The sequence below is a fragment of the Mesocricetus auratus genome, unplaced genomic scaffold (assembly GCF_017639785.1).
Source record: "Mesocricetus auratus isolate SY011 unplaced genomic scaffold, BCM_Maur_2.0 Super-Scaffold_100028, whole genome shotgun sequence".
In the NCBI taxonomy this organism is placed as follows: Eukaryota; Metazoa; Chordata; class Mammalia; order Rodentia; family Cricetidae; genus Mesocricetus; species Mesocricetus auratus.
In genome coordinates this window covers 11,184,219-11,210,956 of record NW_024429209.1, presented here as the reverse complement: position 1 = coordinate 11,210,956, position 26,738 = coordinate 11,184,219, and the positions used below count along the sequence as shown (strand labels likewise).

Below are 26,738 nucleotides of genomic sequence, written 5' to 3'. Positions count from 1 at the left end.
AGACCAGGCTAGCCTCCAACTCAGAGATCCACCTGCCTCTGCCTCCTGAGTATATGAGCCACTATGCTTGGCTCTAGCAAATGATTTCAAAACAAAACAGCAAAACACAGTCTTCCAGAGGTCCTGAGTTCAATTCCCATCAATCACATAGTGGCTCACAACCATCTTTAAAGGGATCTGATGCCCTCTTCTGTCAAACAGGCACACATGTAAATAGAGCACTTAACTACATAAATAAATCTTGGAAGAAAAAAAAAAAGCAGGGTCACCCTTACTCCACGTTGCCTTCAAACTTGCCATGAAATGGAGGATGACCTTAGATTTCCGGTCCTCCTGCCTCTATCACCTGAATGCTGCGGTTGCAGACATGGGCCCCATGCTCAGTGTAGGTGGTAGGGAATGAATGAATACCTTGACTCATACTATAAGGGACAAAGCACTGAACTCACTTATTTGTATCTCTGATCATTAGCTTTTACAGGGACAATCTCATCTTACCCTGACAACTGGTGAGGTAAGGGGCAGTGTCACCCCTATTTTGCAGACGAGGATATTGAGGAACAAAACTGTCTAGGTAAAGCCAGGTGTGGTGGCACACACCTATATTCCTAAAACCTAGAAGGCTGGGACAGGAAGATCAAAGGTTTGAGGCCAGCCACACAGAAACAAACAAACAAACAAACAAACAGTCTGGGTTTGGTGGTTTGCACCTTTGATCTCAGCAAGCAAGCAGGGGACCTCAGGCCTGGAACAGGAAGTAGACCACAGGGAGTCCCAGTCAGCCAGAGCTATGTAGTTTGATCCTATCTCAAAAAACAAACAACAAAAAGCAAACAGCTAGAATGTAGGTCTTTTTTTTTTTTTTTGGTTTTTCGAGACAGGGTTTCTCTGTGTAGTTTTGGAGGCTGTCCTGGCACTTGCTCTGTAGACCAGGCTGGCCTCGAACTCACAGAGATCCGCCTGCCTCTGCCTCCCAAGTGCTGGGATTAAAGGCGTGCGCCACCAACATAGAATGTAGTTCTGAGGCAGCGTTCACTACTAACATTTGCTGGATTCCATCCCCAGCGCCAGACAAAAGCAAACAAAAACACCTGTTAAAGTTGATCTTGACCAAGATAATGACAAGGGCCCAGAGCATCCTGACCCTGGTCCAGTGCCCATTTAGCCCCCTCCCATTGTGACATACATGTTCTATAATGAACAGGTCAGTATTGTGAGGTAGGGTCTGGTGTAAAGGGGACTATGAGGTGACCCTGTAGAAAGCTGGAGAGTAGGGCAGGAGGAATAGGGCTATTCCTTCACAAACAGGGACTTTGGGGCAGCCATGTCCTACTTCATGTCGCCACAAACTCATCTGGGGCTTCTGCCTTCTGGCCAAGGTGAGAGGGGATCCTGGAACTGGAGGGGCCACCACAGCTTCCCAGGTGAAGTTGCTGCCTGGCTTTGGGGAGGAGGCTCTGCTGCATGCTTTTGGGCTGACCGTGGAATCAATTTTCTTGGAAGAAAAGATATCCAAAAGACCTTGCCAATTACTAATTACCCACTTGCTCACTTATTTAACAAACACTTCCCCATCACCTGCAGTATTGGGTTATGGATATGAGTAACATTTACATTCCCAACCTCTGAATCCTCTGGGGCTGGTTCTGATTGCCCCTGCTCCCAGGCCCTGCCCCTCAGGGCCTCTTCCTCCTAGAGACCAAGAATAACATTCCATCTCATTCCTGTCTCTGCAGGTGGGGCTGCTGCTTCAGGTTCGTCCCTTGGTCTCTATAGTTCTGCAGAGCCAGTGGTGGTGGCATCTGGTGGATTAGGTCCATTCAGCCAGAAAGCTGAGCAGGTGGTACCTGCTGCCCAGGCCTGGGGCCCTCCCTTGGCAGTGCCTGAAGCCAGGGGCTGCTCTGGGGGTGCTAGCTGGGAGACACCGCGGAGGAAGGAACACAACCGATACTGCCCCAAATTGCCCCCCATGAGGCAGCTGGAGAACTTGGGCTGGGCAGACCCCTGCTCCCGAAGCAGAGCTCCCCACTTGGGTGGCCCTAGCAGGCCCCGGCCCCTGCTGCTGTGTGGGCTGTCACCAGGGGTTCTGACGATGGCCTCCGAGGCAGGTGGGAAGGAGGCTGGCTCCCAGACTGACATCTGCATCCTAACCCTAGCCATGATGATCGCTGGCATCCCCACCGTGCCTGTTCCAGGCCTGCGGGAAGAGGACCTGATCCGGGCAGCTCAAGCTTTCATGATGGCCCATCCAGAGCCAGAGGGAGCTGTGAAGGGGGTGCAGTGGGAACAGGCACATGCCCACATGGCCTCTGGACAGATGCCTCTAGTGAGATCCAGGAGGGGCTCCTGCTTGTAGCCAGATGAAATAGCATGAGATGCATAGGGCGGCTTCTCCGTATGGTTTTTGGGCAGATAGGGTTGGGGATGGCTATGGCAGGGATGGGAAGAGGGTGTGGTAACTGAGCCATCCTGATAAATTGCTTTGTTAGGACCACCCCCCAGGAAGTCCTTGATACCACTAAGAGAGATAGTTGACCAGGTTAAATCAAGTAACTTAGGTGGGAAGCCCTGTTTAGAGAGTAGAGGCTAATTTTATATTGAGGAACCTGAGAAGTTTTTGTCTAAAGTTCTAGACAGTTTGGATTTTCTTTTTGCCTTGTGTCCCAGCTTCCAGAAGACAGATGGGAATGCAGGCAAATGATGGAAAACGCTCGGCTGAGCAAACCCTACAAATACAGACAAATAGAAACCTATTCTTTTTTTTGGTTTTTCGAGACAGGGTTTCTCTGTGGCTTTGGAGGCTGTCCTGGAACTCACTTGGTAGTCCAGGCTGGTCTCGAACTCACAGAGATCCGCCTGCCTCTGCCTCCCGAGTGCTGGGATTAAAGGCATGCAAGCCACCAACGCCCGGCTCCTATTCTTTTTTTTAATATGACCAACCCTGTGAGGATGCCCATTTTATAGATAAACTGAGGCTTAGAGAGCTGCTTGCTTGGAGTCTCACAGCTAGTAGAGGCAGGAGCAGATAGAAACCATGGCGGGTAAAAGAACCGGAGCAACACTCACATGTAGCCCCGCCCTGCCAATTCTCTTCCTTTCAAGGCCCATATGAAACACACAAGACAAGTACGGGGTACAACCGTCACTTTATTGATCCTAGGGTGGAGCAGGAAGACCTGGGAAGCCTGGCTGAGCCACCACAGCAGCCTCTTTCAGAGAGTCCTTGAGCTCTATTTTCCCTTATGAAAAAGTTGTCAAAACCGAAGCCAGATTGTACAACAGGGACTGTATTCGATCATCAAAGTCCACAATATTTACTACTGAGTCCTTAACAGAAAACATTTTCTGACATGTTTTATGGAGCTTGACACATTCTAGACAGAAGGCTGGAGTGGAGCAGAAGACTTCACTTCTGGAAGGGAGTGTAACTGTGTGTGTAGAGGGATGTGAATGTACATATGTACATGAACATTTTAGGGCATCGACATAATCAGAAGTTGAGCCTGGTGACACAGGCCTATAATCCCACTTACTCGGGGCTGTTAGGAGGGTCACAAGTTCAAAGCCAGCCTGTCTACAGAGTGAGTTCAAGACTAGCCTGGGCAACCTAGTGAGAGTATCTCAAAATAAAAAGAGGCAGTGGTCAGCACTTGGGAGACAGAGGATCAGGAGTTCAAGGCCAGTCTCAGCTATGTAGTGAGTTTGAGGCCAGCATAGGCAACCTGGTGAGAGGCTGTCTCAAAATAAGAAATAAAAAGAGGCAGTTGAAGAGTATCTGCCTAGCATATGTACTGTTCTGGGTGCAGTTCCCCAGTGTTGGGTATGGATGTGTGATTAGAGCTGGACCTGCTCGTAAGGGCCAATCCAGCTGTCGGCTAGTTCCCGAAGGGTGCTATAGCGACGCTCAAATTCCTCCTTGCTACAGTGCTGCAAGAGCCGGCCTACCTCCTCAGTGAGGAGAGTCACGGCCAGGTGCTTATCCAGGGTGGCACTCCACTTGCTTCCCAGGATGCTGTCTAGACTGGCGGCACAGCCTGAGGTCCACTGAGCTTGCAGCATGTCAGGCTGGAGCACCTGGTGTCGGGCACTGAGCATGGCTAGGATGTGGCGGCAGGGCAGGTGGAAGGCTTGGTTAAAGTAGCAGCTGCAGCTGGCAGGGGCCTGGGGCTGTACATTGTGTGTATCCTCCAGAATCTGAATGTTCACTTTTTCTGAGCCAGAGCCAATGAGGTGCATGGATTTCTGGACCACGGCGAGCTCGCCTAGGCAGAGTTGGGCTGCTGGCCCTGTGCAGATGGCATTGAGGGAATGCTGGATCCGGGCTTCCACTAATTGCTCCGTGCTGGGGCTTTCGAGGATGGCATCTGAAGGAGTGTGATTGTCCTTGGGAGCCACAGCCAGGTTGAGGCTTGCTTTGTCAGAATGGTTCTGCTGCATGTACCGGAACACAGATGCCATGCCTTGTTTCTCAAATGGGGTGGTGCCAAAAAACTGACTGAGGAGGTGGGCTGTGATCTCTAGGCTCTGGAAGTATCGGTTGCTCTGGGCTCGGCTTCTCCAGCGGTGGGCCAGCCAGATGCGGTCATTGAGCAGCCAGTGTGAGTGGAGCTCCGGCAGTCTGGTGGAGGGGATGCAGTTGCTCAGGAGTGTGTAGAGCTTCCTCAGGTTGCCAGCTGTGGCTGAGCACATTGTGCTCTGCAGGGAGGACAGAAGCACATTTTGGACCGGCTTCTCCAGGGAGAGCTGATAGAATTTCCCCTGGAGGAACTTACAAATGTGGAAGGCTGAGAGCAAGACCTCAGCAGTGGGGAACTCCATGGTCAGGGTGGGCAGCAGGAGGAAGTGGGGATCTACCAGGATGGTACAGACTCGTTCCCAGGCTGGGTTAAACTTTTTGAACACCTGGAACATCTGGGCCAGGCCTTTGGCATCTTCATTGGTAGGGATAGCAAAGAACACTGTTCGGGCCAGAGGCCCCTCAAGCTGTACGCGGGGTCCATCTACCAGGAAGGTGTATAACACCTTGCCTCTTGGGTTATAGGTTCGGTGTATAAATAGGACTTCAGGGAAATGAGCAAAGAGGTCTTGCATGAAGCAGCTTTGGTAGTTGAAGGTATCCAGCTGAGGAGTCTTGCTAATCTGGTGTAGCAGTGTAGGTGGGCTTGAGTCCTCAATAAGAAGTCCATTCAGCATGGTGAGGGCCATGGAGGAGCTGGGAGGCATTAAGTTTCTCAGTTGACATGTAATTCGATGCTGAAGCTAGACTGTAGTTTTAGGTTCTGTTCCAGATGGGCCTATGGAAAAGAAGAGACACTCAAAGCAATAAGGACCTAGCTCTTCAATCATTTATCCAGACAATCATTCAGTATTTATGAAACATCTAATATGTATCTTCTAGGGTACATATAACAAGTACATAAGGACACACTGGATAATGGTCAATAAAGCCAAAAAAGAAAAGTGAGTCGGAGAGTATGCTGGGAAGGCAGCCTACGTCAGTTCAAGCAGGAAGATCTCTCTAGGGGAAATTACCCTGGGTATGAGATGCAAGGACAACCCAGCCATAGAAACACATGGTTCCCAGGGACTGGAAGCCAGGTGTGGTGGCGCTACTTGTGATCCAGGCTCTCTAAACGGCTGAGGCAGAAGTCTGCCTGGATCAGTTTAAGACCAGCACAGGCAATTTAGGGAGAACCTGTTTCAAAACACAAAACTAACAACAACACACAGTCACACACACCAAGCCCCCAAGCCCCCAACCAAACAAAGGACTGGGCAGTTTGTTGTGGTAGCACACACCTGTAATCCCAGCACTTGGGAGGTTGAGGCAGCCGGGTCACCTCAAGGTCATCTTGGACTATATAAGATCCTGTCTTAAAGACAAAGACTCAGGGTTGGGGGATATACCTCACTGGCAGTACAGGATTTGAAAACATGGCCTTTATTCTTTTTATACAAGGATACTGCTGTGTAGACGTGGCAGCCCACCGCAATCCTCTCACCTAAGTAAGCTTCCTGAGTCCTGGGATTCACACATGGCTCACCACATACAATTCTTTTTAAAAATATCATTCTAAATATTTGTATAGCCTTTATGTTCACAAATTCTTGTAATTCTTACAAACTCTTTTGGTCCTGATATATATTAGGAAAAAAGGAATTGCTCAAAACTTGCTGTGAAATATTGGGCAAGCCAGTAGCCCCATCTCAAGCTGAATTCCTTTCGCTATAAACCGGGGCTAACAGTTGAGTGTAGCTTCTCCTGTTTCTACGCGTATCCCGACTGGCTGCAATGCTTTATGTAAATGTTTCCTGTTTGGCTTCATTTACTATCCCCATTTCGCACTTGAAAGCCTCAGGTCCAAAGGCGTAGGCCATTTGTCCCACCCTTAAGATAACTGGAGTCTTTGGCTCCAGATCCTGATGGCATCCTACAGGGTCCAAAAATGTGGACCGGGAAGGGAAGGCGGCCTCTGACCTCACCTGATCCCGGGTGTGGGACGCGGAAGGGTGACGTTCACGTTCAAGTCCAGCGGAGCCGAAATCCACCTCCCACTGGTGGGAGCTGTATGCCCTAAACGCTGCAACCCGGCTCCACGCCTCCACTGCTGAGACCGCTCATCCACCGGCAGACGGCAGACGGCAGACGCGGCAGCCATTTCTCCCACTGGGCCCGCCTCCGACTGACTGACGTCCAGGCTCGCCAATCACCACGCCAGCTTTTCAATGACTCAGGCCAAAGGCCTAAGGAGCTCGCTGTCGAACTTGGGAGCTACGGACCAATCCTGGACTGCTTGCTCCAGGGCGGGCGCTGTTGTCAGGGATACGGAGGCTCGGCCGGAGATAACCAATGAGAACCTGTGAAAGGATGTTCGCCTCGGGAACACCAAGGCGGAGCCTCCCGTCGGTCTGGAGGGCTGGAGAGACCGCACCTTTCAAAGGCCGAAACGGAAAATAAAGAGCAGTGTTTTACACGGGGACCTTTTGTTTGTTGGGTACGGAACTGTGAAGCTCCGAAGACACAGATAGGAAAAGGTGCAAAGGTCGTACTTCGTTCTCAGCCTTGTGGAGAAACTGAGGCCTGTGATTCCAGCTATCCTGGGCTGAGGTAGAAGGAATGGGTTTGAAGCTAGCCTTGGCAAATCTGGTAAGACAGTCTTAAAAAAAACTGGGTGTGGTGGTGCACGCCTTTAATCACAGAACTCGGGAAGCGGAAGCCAGCCTGGTCTACAAATCAAGTTCCAGGCTAGGCCTCTCTCAAAAATAATTTAAGGCCGGGCGGTGGTGGCGCACGCCTTAAATCCCAGCACTCGGGAGGCAGAGGCAGGCGGATCTCTGTGAGTTCGAGGCCGGGCTGGACCGACAGCCTCCAAAACAATACAGAGAAACCCTGTCTCGAAAAACAAAAAATAATTAAGTTAGGAATTTGCCCACAGCGTCCCAGAAATGACTTGCAGTAAAATCTAGGATTTGGGTCCCTTCCCTTCGGGTCCTCGTGCCCCTTTCTAGAACAGAATGAACAAGGCAACCTAACGTCAATGTTGCAGGCTTAGTTGGTAGGAAGAGGGCGAAGTGGGACTACATTACTCGCCCTGAATGTGAAGCTCCAGGTTCTATTTGGCACCACGCCCCATTAGACAATACTCAAGCTTCCTTTAAAAACCAGAACATATGCCAGGCAGTGGTAGCCACGCCTTTAATCCCAGCACTCGGGAGGCAGAGGCAGGCGGATCTCTGTGAGTTCGAGGCTGGGCTGGACCCTGGACTGACAGCCTCCAAACAATAGAGAAACCCTGTCTCGTAAAACCAAAAAAAAAAAAAAAAAAACAAAAAACATTTGAGGTCAGCCTGGGCTACATGAGATCCCGTTCCAGAAAACACAAAAGTGAAACAAAAACAAAACAAACTTTATTAATGTGAGTAAAAATACATAACGTATTTTCTAAAGAGCAGCTTCAGTCGATGACCACCTCCTTCCCTCAAGTCTCTTTCCAGACTCACTTTGTTTTATCTTATCCTGGGCAAGGGTTCATCTCTGTAGGGTCAAATCAATTTGACCTCTGGGACTGGGGAGGAAAGGGGCGTGACCTTTCAGTATGGAGTAACTTTGGCTTTGAACAATGAATGAGCTGTCTATAGAATGCCAAATGATGGGGCAGGCTCCAAAGATGTCACAGTGGGGTTCCCATCCCCCCACTTTTAAGATCTTCTTAGCCCTTACCTAGGAAGACACTGATTAAAATACTGACCTACAGTGTGACCCACCCACTTTGAACTCTCAGACTTCCAAGGTTTTGAGACACAGTGCCCTAGTACAAACACTTCAGTCATGAACCATGGCTTCAGCAAGAGGAAAGCTGTCCCCCTCCTCTAGCTGTCCCCAGAGGAAAGGGAGGCATCCCACATCATTGAAGTCAACTGGCTGCTGACTGGACTCGGGTAGCTCATAGGGGTCGGCCCAGATGTCCACGATTTTGCGCAGGGTGGAACAGCGCTCCTCCAGTTCTGGCCCCTCAGTCTGCATTAGCAGGTTAGCCAGCTCCCTGCTTAGGTCCTGAATCATGTGGTTCTGCCCTTGCTTTTCAGGCTGGTCTGTGTTGGGGATTATTCCACGGTCTTGAAGCTCCCCATTGGGTCCAAGGAGGTGCTGGTACTTCTTCTGCCACCGGCAGCACACCATGGCTTCTCCTACCGGCTGCTGGCTGGTATGCAATAAGGCCAAAATGTGCCGGCACGGCAGGTGGTAGCACTGTTGGAAGGAGCAGCTGCAGCTACAGCCATCTTTGCTCACCTGGTGTGAGTCTTCCAGTAGTTTAACAGCTACCGAGGAGCCAGCCACGTCCACCAGGTGGGTGGAATTCTGTACCACTTCCCACTCATTATGACACAGCTTGTAGGCTAGTTCAGAGCCGCTTTGGTGCAAAATGTCTAGCATGCCACTCTTGCAGGGTTGATCCTGGGGCTGTAGCAATTGAGGCTGCTGCGAGTCTGACTTGGTCTCTTCCACAGGGAGCCTGGCGACATTCCCTCTGCAAGTTCTGAAAGGCTTCTTGGGCCTTGGTGGCATGCTTGGGAGCTGAGTTCTTTTTAACTTGGGGGAATTTGTGGGCAAGCTCTTGAGACCTTTGGTATTGAAGAAGTCTATATAATCCACAAAGTGAAGGATGCAGTCTAGTAGGGACTGCTGCTCCCGAAAGAGGCTTGACACCTTACTGGTGACTATGTCCAAGCTGTCCATGTATGTGTTACACGCATGCAGGCCCTTTCTCACATGCATGTACCACAGCAGTTCACAGGAGAACCAATGGGCCTGGAGGAACCTGAAGAGCTCCTCATCCAGTAGGGCTTGGGACATCTGACAGAGACTTTTTAGGCTTGCATCAGAAGAGACAAACACAGCCTCCCGAAGAGCTTCCTTCATGAGCCTTTTAAAAGAGGCGTTGGCAGAGCTTTGATGTAACTTCTTCTCCAAGAGTCGAGTTGTATGATAGATAGAAAGGAGGATACGGGCAGCGGGGAAGATCTCCTGAAGAATAGCTTGGTGAGGGAATGAAGGATCCACAAAGACCACCTTGACCTTGGACCAATCAGAGTTGAATTCTGTGAAGATACTGAGCATCTTGGCCACAGAGGGGGCTGTCTCCGCCTTGAGCACAGCGAAGTGTACCACTCGACTCTCTCGCTCTTTGTTCTCCACCAAGAAGGCATACAGAATATGGCCCTGGCTATTCTCCACCCGGTGTAGCAAGAGATTCTCTGGGAATCGGGTGAACAAGTCACTCATCTTGCTGCTCTGGAAGCTGAGTCGGTCCAGGTCTTGGCTGGTCCCCACACTGAAGGAGGCCATTGAGCCCTCATCTACTGTAAGGAAGTTTTTCATCACTTTTGCTATCTTGGCCAGATCGGAAGGACTGAGGCCCTTCTGCTCTGCATGTGAGGCCAGGGGTGTCTTCTCTAGGCAGAAGGAAGATGGTTCCACTGGGGGCTTTTCTGCTGCGTCAAGGTCCTCCTTGATGCTGAGCTGCACCGGCTGGAGTTTATGCAGACATAATGCCTTCTGCAGTTTGCTGGCAGGGGCTCCTCCAGCAGTGTTAGAATCAACATGTATGTGCTGGGTATTCAGTTCACTGATAAACAGTCTATCTAATCTCTCGTTGTACTGCAGAAGCAAGTATGCTGGGCACCTGTCCACCTTCCGTGTTCTCTTCCTGTTTGACTGCGTCCGAATACAGACAAATTTCACCTGCACATATCTAGGGAAGGTAGAGGTGATAATGAGAAAAGTGATAGCTGCCCCCTTTTACTGACCATTATGTTTCCTAGAGATCACAAGGTAGTACAGAATAAAAGGAAGAAAAATTTATAGTAACTCCCTAGCCCAACGTTTTCAACTCCCTCCCTCAAGACTATTTCTATTACAACACTCCTCTGTTTCTTCCACATAGTTCTAAGGTGAACTTATCTGTTAGTGGGTTTTTAGCTTGGGGACTGGCATGGAACTCATGATATAGTCCAGGCGGGCCTTGAACTTGTTGCAACCTTCCTGGTGAAGCTTCCCATGAGCTGGGGTTATAGAGGTGAGCTATTTACTATACTGGCCTAAAGGGCCAGTTGTTTTCATTCTGTCTGCTGCCATTTGTGGCTTCCAACAATATAATCTGAGGTAGGATATAAGGAGAAGCTGACACAGCAGGGTGCCTAGCTAATTTCTCCTGTTTAAACTATCTCCATGCCTATAATCCTAGCACCTGGGAGGATATGGCAGGAGAGTTGGAAGATCCAGGGCAGTCTGGGCTATGTGGCAAGGCCTTGTCTTAAAAACAAACAAAAAACCCCAAAATTCTTCTGCGTTAATGGGACACTACTGCCTTATCCTCCTTGACAGCAACATTCTGAGGACCAGTGCTGTTCACTGAGCTGCTCAGGGTCCCCCGGAGAGAGTAAGTCAAGTGCTGGGGCTTATCTGTAGAAGAGAACATTTCTGGTTGTTCCTGTAAAGAGAAATATCCATACCCTGAGTTGCTTATATTTTGGTCTGTGATTGAGACTGAACCATAAGGAAGTCTGACCCTTGTAGCCTTAGCACTCTAGGTGGAAATGGATGATTCCAAGGGGATGGTTATCAGGTTATTTGCTCTTTTTCTTATTTCCATTCAACTCCTGGATTCAAGACCCAGTCAAATCTTCCCTTCTTTTCTCAGTCTTTATGGTTGAACCCAAGTCACAGTAATTAATCCTGAATAAGAATTTACTGTATTCAACTAAATGGTCTTACAGACCTGTAGGTATCCATACAACTGGAGGCACGCGCGTGCTTGTGTGTGTGTGTGTGTGTGTGTGTGTGTGTGTTGGGGGGGACACTGGAGGCTGAGTCAAGTCCTTTGAATCCTGGCTGTCAACGGGAAGCTGTTTAACCATGGGCAAGTCACTTCACCTCTGTGGATACAGTATGGTCATTATAAAATGAGACAACCTCATTAGGGTTATCATAAAGACTAAATGAACCACAGATGAAACATTTAGCCCAGAGCCTTGGCCTTTTGTTTATCTTAGAGCTAAAGTTAGCTGCTTTTATAGTTCCCATGCCCAAGAACATTTAGTGGGGATGTCTCCCAGTGTCAGGACCAAACCATTCCTCAGTGTATTCCTAGCTCCTAACACAATGTTGCTCCCTCAGCAGATGCCTATCAGTGATATAGTAGGTGAATGAATCACGGACCACCAGTGGGTGGGATGGGTCACACCTCTGCCTCCTCAGGGAGTGGCTCAGCTGTAAACCAAGGGAGAGGGGGAAAAAAATCTCAGCCTCTAGCATGACATGGTACAGGCCGGGGGCTCCACCTATACTTTTCCAAACACTCCAAGCCAGCTGGTCCAGTTTGCCCACCCTGTGGGGCAAGTTTAGGAAAACAGGATGTGTGAGTCTTATGATAACAGGGTGGAGGGGCCTGGGGCTGAGAATGTCTGCAACTGTTGTGAGCACAGTGCAGGGGTGGCGCCATCTCTAGTTTTGGTCGGGGAGGGTGTGGAGCTGTCCACAGTAGAATGAATGGCAAGGCCAGCAAGTGAGCATCACTGAACCTTAGTTTCCCACCCTTCCCCGCCTTGTGTCTTAGGATGACAAACTGCCCACAGCTTCCTGTGTCCACTAGGAAGTGTCTTCTGGCGTCTGCTTATGCTTGTACCTCTCTTGGAATGATGTATTTGGGATACATGGAGCCATCATCTTCTCTAGAAAGCCAGGCTCTACCCTTCTGCAAGCTCAATATTTTAGCCTAACTCTAGTTATTAGATTATATTGACTTGCCGTGTATTTGGTGATGGTTTGCGGACACCACTGCTAACCACAAAGCTCATTTTACTATTCCTGCCTCTATTAGCATATGCAGCTAGCCAGGGTAGCATCCTGGACATTTTTAAAATTCTTCCTTCTTATCCAGCTTGCCTCCTTTCCTTGCTTGCTTGTGTGTGTGTGTGTGTGTGTGTGTGTGTGTGTGTGTGTGTGTGTGAGATAGAACAGGGCCTCACATCATGGCCATCTTCCTGCTTTAGAGCTGGGATTTCAGGTTCCACCATGGCCAGCATCTTACTCCCTCCCTCCCTTTTTTGTCATGCTGAGCATCAAATCCAGGGTGTGCACGGTGACTTGACTCCAGCCTGTATCTACTACGTGAACAAGTCTTCGAAATGCTTTCCTAAAGACTATGTGTCAGGCAGTACTGAGGCCCTAATGTCTCACTTCACACTAGCAAGAATTCTAGAGTCGTCTCCATTTTACAGAGGCGAACGGGCTTAAGGATGAGAATCTAGGATTTGCTCTTCCAGCTAATACTAACACTAGCACATCTGAGTTTTGAGCCAAGTTTGCATGTCTATAGCCTAACTACTTACATTATTTTGCTCATTTTCCTTAAAAACATTTCTGTCTCTGAGTTTCCTTTTTTGTCTTCCTCATTTGACCCTTACCACATTGGTTAGGTTCAAATCCCCTTATAGACAGATCTCTAAACAAGGGCCGAGAGATGGTTCAGCAAGTAAAGGTGTCCAGAGACCTGAGTCTGATCCCACCAAGAGGGGGAGAGGACGGACTTCACAAAGTTATTCTCTGATCTATACACATGCGTGCCCCACCCTCCACACCAATACCTAAAATCTAATTCAGCTAAGCTGGGTATGGAAGCTCATGCCTGAAATCCCAGCACTTGGGAAACCGAGGTAGAAATACTGACACTTGTTTGACACTAGCCTGGGCTACATAGGGAATTCTGGGCTAGAAAGCAAGACCCTGTTCTCACAAAACAAAACAAAACAACTGTCTAGAACTCTTACCCCAGTTCTGTGAAACCCTAGGTTTAATCTTCAGTACAGCCCAAAACAAGAAACAAAACAATTTGTGCTTGTACTGAATATATGCCAACACTTCCCTTGTCACTAATCACCAAACAATGCAGTGTAATGACTATTTGCATAGCATATAGTATTATAAGTAATCTAGAAATAAAAGTATGAAGGGCATTGTTCATACTATGCCATGTTATATAAGAGACTCGAGCATCCAGTAATTGTGATGTGTGGGGGACATCCTGGAATCCACCCCCTGACATGGAGGGACAACCAGGACAACCACAGATGTATCTAACCCGAAACTGTTGCTTGTCAACTCTACATCCCCCTGTCCTCCCGACAAACAATGAGCCAGTTTTATCCAGGTTGCCATTCCTCCCCAACACGACTACGTGCTTACAGTAGTTGTTGCCAATTAAGGTAATCTTGTGAGGACTGGGCATGGACACTTGCCCAATTATGGAGAAAGAGCCATGACATGGAATCTGCAGAAAACAAAGGAAGTGTTTTTTTTTGTCTGGGATGTGGCTTCTGCATTGGTGTCATATGGGGAGCTGTCCCGAATATCACAGGCTTGAGGATGTAGAAGGAGAGATGCAAGAAGCTGGGCCAGCAACACAATCACATTTGGAGGCCCACTCTGAGCTACTCATTAGCAACTCATAGCCATTTTAAATTAGAGCCCTTCGTTAATTGAGGACAAAAGGATCCAATAAACAGTGTGGTAGCACTGTTCTCGCACCCAGGGGACTGAAGCAGGAGAATTGTCAGGGCCATCATGGGCTGTGTAGCACATAACACAAAGAAACAATCCAGCCCCTCCCCCAACACACACAAAACAAAACCCAAAACTACTGCAGACATTGCATAGAAATCAATAGACAACAAAAACAAAAAACAACGATCTGAATGGAAGTTTACCTAAAAACCGAGACTACAGACAGGTGGTGGCGGCGCACGCCTTTAGTCCCCAGCACTTGGGAGACAGAGGCAGATGGACCTCTGAGTTTGAGGCCAATCTGGTCTACAGAGCTAGTTCCAAGACAGCCAGGGATACACAGAGACCCTGTCTCAGAAAACAACAACAACAACAAACAAACAGAGACTACTGGGTTGGGACCGCAGAGTGGCTCGGTAGTCAAGAGTACTTGTTGCTCTTACAGAGGACCTAGGTTTATTTCCTAACATCAACACGGTGGTTTACTACAATTACTAACTCTAGTTCCAGGAGATCTGATGCCCTCTTCTGACCTCCTTGGTGCACATACATACATGCAGAAAAATCACTCACATACATAAATAAATAAATATTTAAAAAATTTGAGACTACAGGAGATAGGAAGCTGGCTCAGTCAGTAGAGTGTGATTCCTAGCACACTCATGCAAAAAAAACAACAACAAAACCCCCAAAACCCCAAAAAACTGCTGGACATAGTTGCATGTGGTTATAATTCTAATGCTGGGAGACACCCACAGCTAAACACCGAACTGAATTCCTAGAATCCAGTTGCAGGGAGGGAGGAGTGATGAGCAAAGGGGTCAAGACCAGGCTGGTGAAACCCACAGAGACAGCTGACCTGAACAACGGGGAGCTCATGAACTCTAGACTAATGGCTTAGAGGCCAGCATGGGAATGATCCAGATCCCCTGAATGTGGGTGTCAGTGAGGAGGCCTCGGCAATCTATGGGGCCTCAGGTAGTAGATCAGTATTTATACCTGACGTACAAATAGACTTTGGGAGCCCATTCCACATGGAGAGATGCTCTCAACCTGGATACATGGGGGAGGGGAGGGAAAGGGAGCTGGGATTGACAGGTGAAGCAAGTTGTTTCTAATTTAAATTTTAAAAAAAATTAAAAAAATTCCAGTGCTGGGGAGCTAGAGACATGAGCATCCCTGGGGCTTGCCAGTCAGCCAGTCTAGCCAAATCACTGAATTTAAGGTTCAGTGAGAGATCCAGTCCCAAAACAAACAATTAGCATCACACCTATGTGTACCTATGCACAAACATAAGCAAGCACACACACATAAATGCACAAACACACACATGCAAGTACATATACAGACAAGTACACACACATAAATTAAGATTACAAGGCACAGTGGTGCATGCCTGTAATGTCTGTGGGCAAGATCCTGTCTCTTGGCCAGGCGATGGTGGAGCTCACCTTTTAATCCCAGGACTCGGGAGAGAGAGGCAGGTGGATCTCTGTGAGTTTGAAGCCACTCTGATCTACAGAGTGAGTTCCAGGACAGCCAGGGCTGTTATACAGAGAAACCCTGTCTCAAAAACCAAAACCCAAAACCAACCAAACAAAAAAAGATCCTGTCTCTCCCAGACAGACAGACTGACAGTTGGGAGTTTTGGCACAAACTTGTAATCTCAGCACTCAGCAGGCAGAGGCAGGAGGATTCTTAGAAATCCAAGGCCAAGCAGGTCAGCACAGCTAGCCAGGGCTATGCAATGAGAGCCTACCTTAAAGAACCAGAGCAGGGAAAGAGACAGGAGCAGTAGTTGGTTTGTGTCAACTTGATACAAACCTGGACCCATTTGGGAAGAGTAAATTTTTGTTTTTTTTTTGGAGACAGAGTCTCTCTGTGTAGCTCGGAAGATTCTAGGACTGACCTCAAACCTCACAGAGATCCACCTGCCTCTGCCTCCTGAGTGCTAGGATTAAAGGTGTGAGACACCTCACTGGGCAAGGAAGAGAGGATCTCAGTTGAGAAAATACCTCCACACCCTGTAGGCAAGCCTGAGGTACATTTTCTTGATTAATGATTGAAATGGAAAGGCCACATCTGCTGTGGACGGTACCACCCCTGGGCAGGTGATCCTATACGGTACAAGAAAGCAGGCTGAGGAAGGCCTGAGGAGCAGCCAGTGAGCAGCACCCTCCATGGCCTCTGCATCAGCTCCCGCCATCCACATTCCTGCCTTGAGTTTCTGCCCTGACTCCCTTCAATGATAGAACTCCAAGCTGAAATAAACAGCCCCCCCCCAGTTGCTTTTGGTAACAGTGTCTTATCATAGCAATAAAAACCTAACTAGATCCCAGCACCCATGTACTGCAAACTCCAGTTCAAGGGATCCAAGGTAGCCTTCTGGATTCAGCACATGCACAGGTGTGGGAAACCCACATAACACACACACACACACACTCTCACACACAAAACACCAACCCAAACAAACACAAAAACCAACTTTGTTTTCTTGTTCCTGGTACAACTTCCCCAAAATCAATTAATGCTTTGTTTTACAAAAATATTTTTGGCCTTTATCAAGCTTCCTATAATTCCTCTGCTCTTCAATGTCCTAGCATCCTGTCCTCCTGTGGTCACTTCAGTCTCCATTTGGTCCCTTCATGAGGCTTGTGGCTCTCCATCATTACTTTTAGGGACTTCACTGGTCCTTCAGCTTTTCAGAGCTGTGTGTGCAATTTCAGTTTCCTTGGTTTTGTTTGCATTGTGGTTTTTTTTTTTTTTTTCAAGACAAGGTTTCTCTGTGGCTTTTGGAGGCTGTCCTAGAACTAGCTCTTGTAGACCAGGCTGGTCTTGAACTCACAGAGATCCACCTGCCTCTGCCTCCCGTGTGGTGGGATTAAAGGTGTGTGCTAACACTGCCAGGCTACTATTTGCATTGTGTTAATTTGATGTTTAACGCTTATTCAGCAGCTACATACTGTCAATAATGTCAAAGAAACTACAGGACCAAGCAGGAAAGACTAGTTAAGTAAAGATGAATTTATAAGTGATTAGCTTACTGGCAAGATTTTTTTTTTTTTGAGACAGGATTTCTCTGTGGCTTTTAGAGAGACTGTCCTGGAAGTAGCTCTTGTAGACCAGGCTACTGGCAAGATTTTTGTTTTGTTTTGAGACAGGGTCTCACTGTGTAGCTCTGGCTGTCCTGGAACTCACTATGTAGACCAGGCTGGTCTTGAACTCTGCCTGCCTCTGCCTCCTGAATGCTGGGATCAAAGCTATGTCTCACCATGCCTGGCTTACTGGCAAGGTTTTGTTTTTTTTTAAGATTTATTTATTATGTGTACAGTGTTCCACCTGCATGTTGCCTGCAGGCCAGCGGAGGGCACCAGATCTTATTACAGATGGTTGTGAGCCACTATGTAGTTGCTGGGAATTGAACTCAGGACCTTTGGAAGAACAGGCAGTGCTCTTAACCATTAAGCCATCTCTCTAGTCCAGTGGCAAGGTTTTTATGTCCTGACTTTTGCTGTGACACAGCCTTGTCACTCTGATAACAATGGTCCAGTTCAATGGTGTGTGTTAAGGATTAATGTCTGTGCAGTTCCTAGCAAAGAACCTGGACTATGTAATGTTGGACAAAGTGTCTGAAAATGGTATTACTAAAATAAACAGCAATGGAGAGAGCCATTGAAGCATATCATGCACTCTGAAGAATATGAACACTCAAACAGAAGGGCTGGGAGGGGATCAGTCTGAAAAAAATCAGGCTTTTTCACTTGATAGGGTGTTAAAGAAAAATAAAAGCCAGGCAGTGGTACCACACACCTTTAATCTCAGCACGTGGAAGGCAGAGGCAAGCAGATTTGTGAGTTCAAGGCCAGCCTGGTCTACATAGTGAGTGCCAGGAAAGTCAAGGATACATAGAGAAACCCTGTATTAAAAAAACCAGAACAAATAAAACAAACAAAAAACAAAGAAAAATAAAAACCAAAGTTTTGATATATTTGATATTGTGAAATATGTATTTGATTTTTGTCCTGCTTCCTGGTACACATGCCCTGAACTGTTTTGACTTTTCAACATGAGAAGTGTCATTAAGTAGGTCAATGAACTGCCTGAAGGATTGAGACTACTCACTGGAAACATCAAGGCAGGATTTATTACAGGCCAAGGTATCCTCAAAGTCACAGACAGCAAAACCCAGCTCTCCTGCAGTGCATGGTGGCAGGTGCTTGTGATGGCAGCCCCCAAGAGGCAGAGAAAAGAGTGCACCTTAGATTCAAGTTCAGCTCGTTTTACACATGGAGCTCCAGGCCAGCCACACGGTGAGACCCTATCTCAAAAGCAAAACCACCAAACAAAACCCAACAAAGACAAAACAGTCTTACTACTGTAAAAAGAATGTTAATATATGATAACCAGTCAAAGAAAAGTCAAAGTATTTTCTCTTTTACAAACTGCTTCTATGACCTGAAAGAAGGATTTCTTATGAACATGGGTTTGAAGTTTTTGTTTGTTTGAGACGGAATTTCTGTGTAGTCCTGGTTGGCCTGGAGGTCTCTATGTAGACCAGGCTGGCCTTGAACTCACAGAGATCTGCCCATTTCTCTAGCACTGGAGCTAAAGGTGTGCACCACCACACTTGGATGAAATCTCCATTCTTAAATTCTTGGCCACAATGAGCCCTTTAAAATATTTCTAACCAGAGAGCCAGTGGAATGGTTCAGGGTATAAGACACTTGCTGTTAACCCTGACTACCTGAGTCTGATCCCTGGGACCCACGTGGTGGAAGAGAGAAACATTATCCCATAAATTGTCCTCTGACCTTCACAGAAATAGAACTAAAATGAATTTTCTAAACACACACACACACACACACACACACACACACACACACACACACACACACGACAGAATTTTTAGTATGAAGCCAAGGCTGGACTCCAATTTATAACAATCCTCCTTGGCCTCTTGGATGCTGGGATTAAAGGTATGTGTTACCATGGCAGGTTTTGACTTTATTTTATATTTCTAGTTAAACGTATAAAATACTGAATTACATTATACCATTTTCATACATATGTATCATTGCATGTATCATACTGATTTTATTAATACATGCATTTACTAGTGTTTTTGAGGCTGTATCTTATGCCATAATCCAGGCTAGCTTAGAACTTGCAGCCATTGCCTGTGTTAGTCTCCCAAGTGCTGGATATACAGTTGTGCACACTGCACCTGGTTTAGGTGGGGCTAGAGACTAAACACAGAGTTTTGTGAATGCTAGGCAAGCGCTCTATCAATTGAGCTACATGCCTAGGCTGCCTTCTGCCCTTTCATAAATAAAGGTCTCAATCGTAGTTTTGTTTTCTGCAGTGCTGAGCATTTAACCAGTTCCTGATGAGTGTCAGGCCAGTGTTCAAAAATAATAGTAGCCTTTTTCCTTCTTTCTGTGGTGCTGGTATTAAACCCAGGGCATGGTACATGGAAGAACCCTGCCTTCCCATGGCTGCTCCCCATTTTTTTTTTTTTTGAGACAGGCTCTTACTAGGTAGCCCAGGCTGTCTTTGAACTCATTATATTACTGAGGCTGGCCTCAAACTCAGGCCTTCTTGCCTGAGCCTCCCAAGTGCTGGGATTACAGGCCTGTGTCAGTGCTGGCTAGATTCTATCCCATCTACCGATGGCCGATTATAGTTACAGCTTCCGCAGATAGTCACCGATCCAGCCCCTCCCCCCCAGTGTTGGGGATCAAACCCAGGGCCATGCACATGCTAGGCAGGTTAGGTAAGCATCCCACCTTTCGGCTGTCCTTCGCAGCCCTCCTCTTACTTTGTTTGTTTATTTATTTATTTCCCAGAGATAGGGTTTCTTTGTATTGCTTTCGAGGCTGTCATGGAACTCTCTGTGGACCAGGCTGGCCTCGAACTCACAGAGATCCACCTGCCTCTGCCTCCTGAGTGCTGGGATTAAAGGTGTGAGTCACCAACGCCTGGCTTTTTTTTTTTTTTTTTTGGTAAGATTTACACTTAAGACTAGAAAGACAGCTCAGTGGTTAAGAGCACTCGCTGCTCTTCCAGAGGACTCAGGTTCAATTCCCAGCATCCACATGGCAGCTCCCAGCTGTTTCTAACTCCTGTTCCAGGGGATCTGACACCCTCACACAGACATACATGCAGGCAAAACATCAATGTAAAAATAAAATACAAATATGATTTTTTAAAAAAGTGTTTGCCACCATATCATCCAGTCTGAATTTTTTAAATATTTATTTTTAGTTATGTGTATGCCCCTGTACATGTACATGTATATGGGTGCAGTGCTCCTGGAGTCCCTCAGAGGGCGTCAGATGACCCTGGAGTTGGAGACACAAGCAGCTGTGAGCTGCCTGACAACAGTGCTGAGAACCACATCTGAGCACTCTTGCAAGAGCACTTAGCTGCTGGACCACCTCTCCAGCCTCACCTCCCTTGATAAAGGATAAAACTTTGCTGTGGAGGGTAAAGCTCTTAACCTTTAACTGATGTCTTGATCGTGAATTGCTAACTTCCTGCACGTACACTTGCCATATACTATCATATGCCATCTGTACTATTATTTTCAAATAAAAATTAAATTATTTATTTTATGGGTATGAGTGTCTTGTTTGCATGTATGTCTATGCATCATGGGCATGCCTGGTGCCTATGGAGGCCACAAGAGGGAGTCAGATGCCCTGGAACAATAGTTACAGACAGTTGTTAGCTACAATGCGATTGCTGGGAATTGAACCCAGGTCCTCTTAAGAGCAGTAAGTGCTCTTGGCCACTTAGCCATTTTCTAGGCTGCAAATAATTTCCTTTAAATCAGCTTGTTGCTTTTACTTTGTTTAGTAAGGAAGCTCATGTGACTATATTTGTATAATTATTTATTATTAAAATCATCTCCCCACTAAGTGTATGTACTAAGTGGAAACGCTTGTTAAATTATTCCTAAAAACATTTTCTACCATCTGCTTCCAACACGAATAGTGAGGTCCATACAGAGCTGGTTTGCCATGCACAATCCAAAACATTCAATAGAGCGTGGTGTGGTGGCGCATACACACCTTTAATCCCAGTGCTTGGGAGGCAGGGGCAGGCGGATCTCTGAGTTTGAGGCCAGCCTGGTCTAAGAGCGAGTGCTAGGGCATTCGGGGCTACATAATAGAGACCCTGTCTCAGAAACAAAGAGCATTCAACATCTAGTGGAGCCAGGCATGGTGTGGGAAGAGGCAGGAGGACCCTGCTTCCAAACAACCAGCCAGACAAGGTGACTCACATTTGTAATCTCAGTACTTGGAGGCAAGTAAAGTATTACTGCACGTTCAAGGCCAGGCTGGCTTAAGGGTGGGATCCTGCCTCAAAAATCAAGCAAAAAATGTAACCAGCAGTCCGTGTCTCTGCTGAGGATGAAGGTCAGTGTTGCTTGTGAATTCTATGTTAATCTAATACTGCCCTTCAGGGACATGGCCTACAGTATACTCATCTTTGTACCCTGTGCCTGACCGGAGGTAAAAACAAGTTTGTTGACTGAATGAATGAATGAATATTAGGAAGGCTCTACAGCCAGTACTTAAAACACCACAAAGTGGAGCTGAAATGTTCACACTGTCTTAACTGTGCCACTCTTACCCGTCTCCCTGCTCCGACTTGCTCAAACCTTTGTACCACTGCTTTGGACACCCCCTGACTCACACCCATAAAGCTTTGGTGAGAACACTTTGACTTTGGTGAGAGCACTTTGACTTTGGTGAGAGCACTTTGACTTTAGGGAGAGCACTTTGACTTTAGGGAGAGCACTTTGACTTTGGTGAGAGCACTTTGACTTTAGGGAGAGCACTTTGACTTTAGGGAGAGCACTTTGACTTTAGGGAGAGCACTTTGACTTTAGGGAGAGCACTTTGACTTTAGGGAGAGCACTTTGACTTTGGTGAGAGCACTTTGACTTTGGTGAGAGCACTTTGACTTTGGTGAGAGCACTTTGACTTTAGGGAGAGCACTTTGACTTTAGGGAGAGCACTTTGACTTTAGGGAGAGCACTTTGACTTCAGGGAGAGCACTTTGACTTGCTACTTTCTTCTTCCAGGTCATCATTACTGCAGTCCTCACAACTGCCCTCCCCTTTGACATCTTCTCAATCTTGTTCAATTAGGTCTTCAAAGAGCAGAGGTGACTGGGAGGTAGGGACAGGAGGGTGTGTACACATGTGTGCATGTTCATGAATGTGCATGTATTTGGAGGCCAGAAGTCAACACTGGGTATCTTCTTCTATTGCTCCTGCCTTACCCTGAATGGTCTGCAGCAACTTAATTCCTAAACCAGGCTTCCTCTAACTCCTCTGGAGTGCTGGGATTAAAGGTATGGTCACTATGACCCGCCTTTCTACATTATTTTCTGAGAAGGTTCTTTAACTGTAGTGGAGAGCTCTGGGAATCCATCTGTCTCTGCCCACCCAGCGCTGGGTTACAGAAGCACATACCAGTGCCCAGGCTTTACACAGAGCTGGGCATCTGAACTCAGTTCCCTATGCTTGTATGGCAGATACTTTATAGACTGAATGGCTTCCCTAGCCCCTATTCATGTTGTTTAAACCACAAAATTTGGGCCTGGAGAGATGGCTCAGAAGGTAAGAATACTTGCTGCTCTTCCAGAGGACCTGACTTTAGTCCCCAGTAGACACACTGGATAGTTCTCAGCTGACTATTTAACTACAAGTCCGGAGGATCCCATGTCCTCTTCTGGCCTCTACACACACACAGACAAATATAAATAAAAAAATTAGTCTTTAGGGGCTGGAGAGATGGCTCAGCGGTTAATAGAACTGACTGCTCTTCCAGAGGACCCTGGTTCAGTTTACATGGCAGCTAACAACTGTCTGTAACTCCAAGATCTGACACCTCACACAGACATACATGTAGGCAAAGCATCAATGTAAATAACATAAACAAATTATAAAAATTTAGTTTTTAAAGATTTAAGATTAAGAGCTGAGCATTGCTGGCTCATGCCTGTAATCTCAGTATGCAGGAGGCAGAGGCAGGTCAATATCTGTGAGTTTGAGGTCAGCCTGGTCTACAGAGTAAGTTCTAGGACAGTCAAGGCTATACAGAAAAACCCTGTCTTGAAAAACCAAAACTAAACCGAACCAAAATTTTAAGATTAAAATAAACCCCTAATGTTTTTAACTAAGTCTCTACCATTGTATCTTATCAATAAAGACTCAGGAGCCAGATGCTGGGGTGAAAACTTTCTAGCTCAGAGACAAAGAACCCTGCAGCTTCCTCTTCCACAGAAAGACAGTGTTCTCTTATGCCATCTGAAACAAAATACCTCCATTCTCCTTACTTCCTCTTACTCTCTATGTAAGGTTTCTTCCTGTCAATCTGGTATGTGCTCCTCTTGACCTATGGTTGCTTTTATTTAATCCTGTTTACAATATTCAAGCAGAAGGCTCCTGGATTAAAGGTATGTGATAAGGCTGAGCCACACCACAACTAGAAACAGGTTTTTCTAGTAAATAACACAATCTGGGGGTTCAAGTGTGGTCAAATATCCTGCAACAACCCAAACTCATAAATTTTTTTGGAGCAGCAAACAGAAAACTAAATTCCTGCAGCACCCATTTCCCTAAATCATGTTTGACATTTGATAAGTCACTTATTCAACAATTATTAAAGCCTACTATGCTGGATGCTGGGTTACCTGCTTACAGGGGAGCATAGCAAGGCACCACTGCATAGCATGGAGTCCAGACGTCTCAGTCTGGAAAGCACTGGCTGACAGATTGCAACTGATCTCACCTTTTGCCACACCAGTAGCCCAGTTTTTCCAACATACCTTCTTCTCCACAAATCTGTGTTCATTCCTATGGTGACTTCTCATTAAACTCCTCTCTGCTATTCAGTAAGTAACCACCCATCCCCTATTCTCGGCCTCTATTAATTCACAGGCCCAGGGAAATTCATTTCAGTGTGAGGCCTTGCCTCCTGCTTTCCAGTGTTTGTCACTTTTTCCCTTGTAACTCTGTCTGTCTGTCTGTCTCTGAGTGGGAGACAGAGTCTCTCTATGCAGCTCTGGCTGTCTTGGAACTCCCTCTGTAGAGACCAGTCTGTCCACAAACTCATAGAGATTCACCTGCTTCTGCCATCTCCAGTGCTGGGATTAAAGGTATGAACCATCATCATGCCTGATTTTTCTTTGAATAACTCTTTTATACTTTATTTATTTTGGTTTTTAGAGAAGGGTTTCACCCTGTAGTCCAGGCTGGTTTGGAGTTCACTATGTATTGTAGGCTGGCTCACACACAATCCTCCTGCCTCGTCCTCTTGAGTGTTGAGATTACAGGCAAGAGCTACTGACACCCACCTTTTGAATATTTTTGAAGGCATTTAACACACAGTCATGGTTTCCAGATCCTACAATATGCAACTTTTCAAGTATCTTATATAACACAGTACAGTATTTGCATATAGCCTCCCATATATTCTAAGTCATCTCCAGATTATAATATCTAACATGATGCAAATCCTATGTAAATAGTTTTATTGCATTGGGTAGGGAATAATGACAAGGCAAAAAATCCCAGTCAGAAATGGTGGGTCATGTCTGTAATCCCAGTACTTGGGAATCTGAGATAGAACTGCCATGAATTTGAGGCTACCCAGGTTATCTAGAGAGGGCTTATGTCCAAAAACAGAATAAAACAAAAAAGTGTATTCGTTTGGTAGACTTTCACTTTCAATTAATTTATTTGGATTTTTTTTAAAGGGTCTCACTATATAGTCCTCTGCTCCCTGCAACTTACTACTTAGACCAGGCTGGCCTTGTACTCACAGGCAGAGGCTTGCCTCTGCCTCCCAAGTGCTGGGACCTAAAGGCATTCACCACTACACCACATTTATTTATTTAATGTGTGTGTGTGTGTGTGTGTGTGTGTGTGTGTGTGTGTATGTGTATGTGCGCGCGCCTGGGTGTATGTTACGTGCATCATGTGCTTGTGGGAGCCCTTGAAGGCCAGGAGAGGGTGCTGGAGCCCTTAGAGCTGGAGTTAAAGGTGCTAGGGTACTGCTGCCTGAACCTGGGTCCTCTGCAAGAGCACTCGAGTCCTCTTAGCCACTGAGCCATCATCCTAGCCACATTTGTTTATCCTAGTATTCTGATCCACACAGGTTGCAAGTCCAAGTCCATCTCATCTTTACCCCCTTACGGGCACTAACTCATCTTTATATGTAGCCAGGTACGGCCCTGGACTTCAGGAGAGCCAGAACACAGTCTCCTTTAGTCTGGGAAGTGATGTCCAAATAGCTCAATCCTGGTCTCAAATTTTGGTGTTTTTGACTCTGACTTGGCCTCTATGCTGTAATTAATACTTGAATCGGCTTTCAAATTGACTAGCTTTCAGAGTAAAATTCTGGCAGCAACAAGCCTTCATTTTCACAAAGGAGTCACTAGCTGAGTTGATTAGTTGGGGTTTGCTTCTCATTTTGCTCTGTATTTTTAAGAAAAAACGGACTTGCCTCAGATTCATGATCCTCCTGCCTCAACCTCTCAAGCACTGGGATTATATACATGCACCATGCACCTTATCATTCCTTTTCTCCAAGTAAAACTAAAAGCTAAATTTATCGTAGGTGTTTCACTTGAGCCCTAAAAGCATTTGACCTTTCAACAGCTTTTAGCCCATATGGCCAAATGAGTGAATGAACAACGACCCATAATTCTGACTCACACCCCTGCAGAGTAAATAAAGCAGGACACTAAAAGGGAAAGCCGGCCTGGGGTCAGAAAGGTGTTTGAAAACGGATGTATCAGGAGCTCGAGAATCATCTACAAAATGAATCAACGAAAGAACGAACCAACCAACGGATGAGCACATTACTGCTTTGTAAAGGTAAGACTAATGGAGGAAATTATTAAGGCGTCTGGATCCATTCCTCAATAAGCTATGAGCTTGAGATGGAGGCTCTCAATAAACAAACGCACAAACAAACAAAAAAACCAATAGAAAAAGTGCAGATACTGAGAATCCCGGGAAACCTTGTAAATGAAGGAGTGGGAGGGAGCCAGTGCGCCTGTGGCACAGGGCCACGCAGGTGAGGTTTCCCTCGCTTTCCAGCAGGCGTACTGCAGACGTCCTGCCGCGTGGCCCTAAGCAGCGTGGCCCCATGCATGCCCTCCTCCTCCAGGAAGCCCTCCTTCCCGCCCTCCTGCCCCGCCCTTACAGGATATCCTCGCGGAAAGAGGTGCCGTGGTTGAGGTTGTGGAAGCGGACGGAGATGCAGTCCCTGACAATGAAGGAGCACCTGGTCTCCTTTTTGTAGGCGCTGAAACACTCCTTGAAGTCCTCGTAGGTCTTAAAGCAGCTGCCTAGCTCCATGGCCCCCCGGGGACTGGCCCTCACCAAGGCCCAGAATCACGCCAGGGGTCAGAGGTCACTGGGTACCTGCTGGCATGGGCCCAGGTGGGGCCCGACTGGGGGGGCCTACAGGGAGCTCGGGAGGAGCCAGACAGCAGACCGGGTACAGCAACCTGGGGCGACTTTGCTCTGTGTCAGAAGGGAAATGACACTCATCCCTTATTATGCAGCCCCGAGGCTCCGCCCCTCGCCGATCTATCCAATCACACGCGGAACTCCCAAACTGGCACAAATACTCTCCAATCGTAAGGCGGA

At 47.0% G+C, this 26,738-nt stretch overlaps 3 protein-coding genes across 6 annotated transcripts; 1 reads left to right on the top strand and 2 right to left on the bottom strand.

Annotated features, from left to right (window-relative positions):
• Window positions 1-915: 915 nt before the first annotated feature.
• On the top strand, window positions 916-3,455 carry Spata25 (spermatogenesis associated 25). The gene is made up of 2 exons (XM_005084992.4): window positions 916-1,379; window positions 1,737-3,455. The coding sequence occupies exons 1-2, from the start codon at window positions 1,325-1,327 to the stop codon at window positions 2,354-2,356; spliced, it is 675 nt and encodes a 224-aa protein (XP_005085049.1). The 5' UTR covers window positions 916-1,324; the 3' UTR covers window positions 2,357-3,455.
• Window positions 3,456-3,634: 179 nt separating this feature from the next.
• Window positions 3,635-26,425, bottom strand: Zswim1 (zinc finger SWIM-type containing 1). 4 transcript variants are annotated; one of them, XM_040733083.1, is made up of 3 exons: window positions 26,290-26,425; window positions 6,484-6,932; window positions 3,635-5,294 (listed from the first exon to the last, which is right to left on the bottom strand). In XM_040733083.1, the coding sequence occupies exon 3, from the start codon at window positions 5,221-5,223 to the stop codon at window positions 3,835-3,837; it is 1,389 nt and encodes a 462-aa protein (XP_040589017.1). In that variant the 5' UTR covers window positions 5,224-5,294; window positions 6,484-6,932; window positions 26,290-26,425; the 3' UTR covers window positions 3,635-3,834. The 4 variants fall into 4 exon arrangements, with proteins under 4 accessions (XP_040589017.1, XP_040589018.1, XP_040589019.1 ...); XM_040733084.1 differs by lacking the exon at window positions 26,290-26,425 and adding an exon at window positions 5,800-5,873 and having other exon boundaries at window positions 6,484-6,690; XM_040733085.1 differs by lacking the exon at window positions 26,290-26,425 and adding an exon at window positions 5,800-5,869 and having other exon boundaries at window positions 6,484-6,690.
• On the bottom strand, window positions 7,887-26,644 carry Zswim3 (zinc finger SWIM-type containing 3). The gene is made up of 2 exons (XM_005084994.4): window positions 26,290-26,644; window positions 7,887-10,253 (listed from the first exon to the last, which is right to left on the bottom strand). The coding sequence occupies exons 1-2, from the start codon at window positions 26,442-26,444 to the stop codon at window positions 8,324-8,326; spliced, it is 2,085 nt and encodes a 694-aa protein (XP_005085051.2). The 5' UTR covers window positions 26,445-26,644; the 3' UTR covers window positions 7,887-8,323.
• Between the last annotated feature and the right edge of the window lie 94 nt (window positions 26,645-26,738).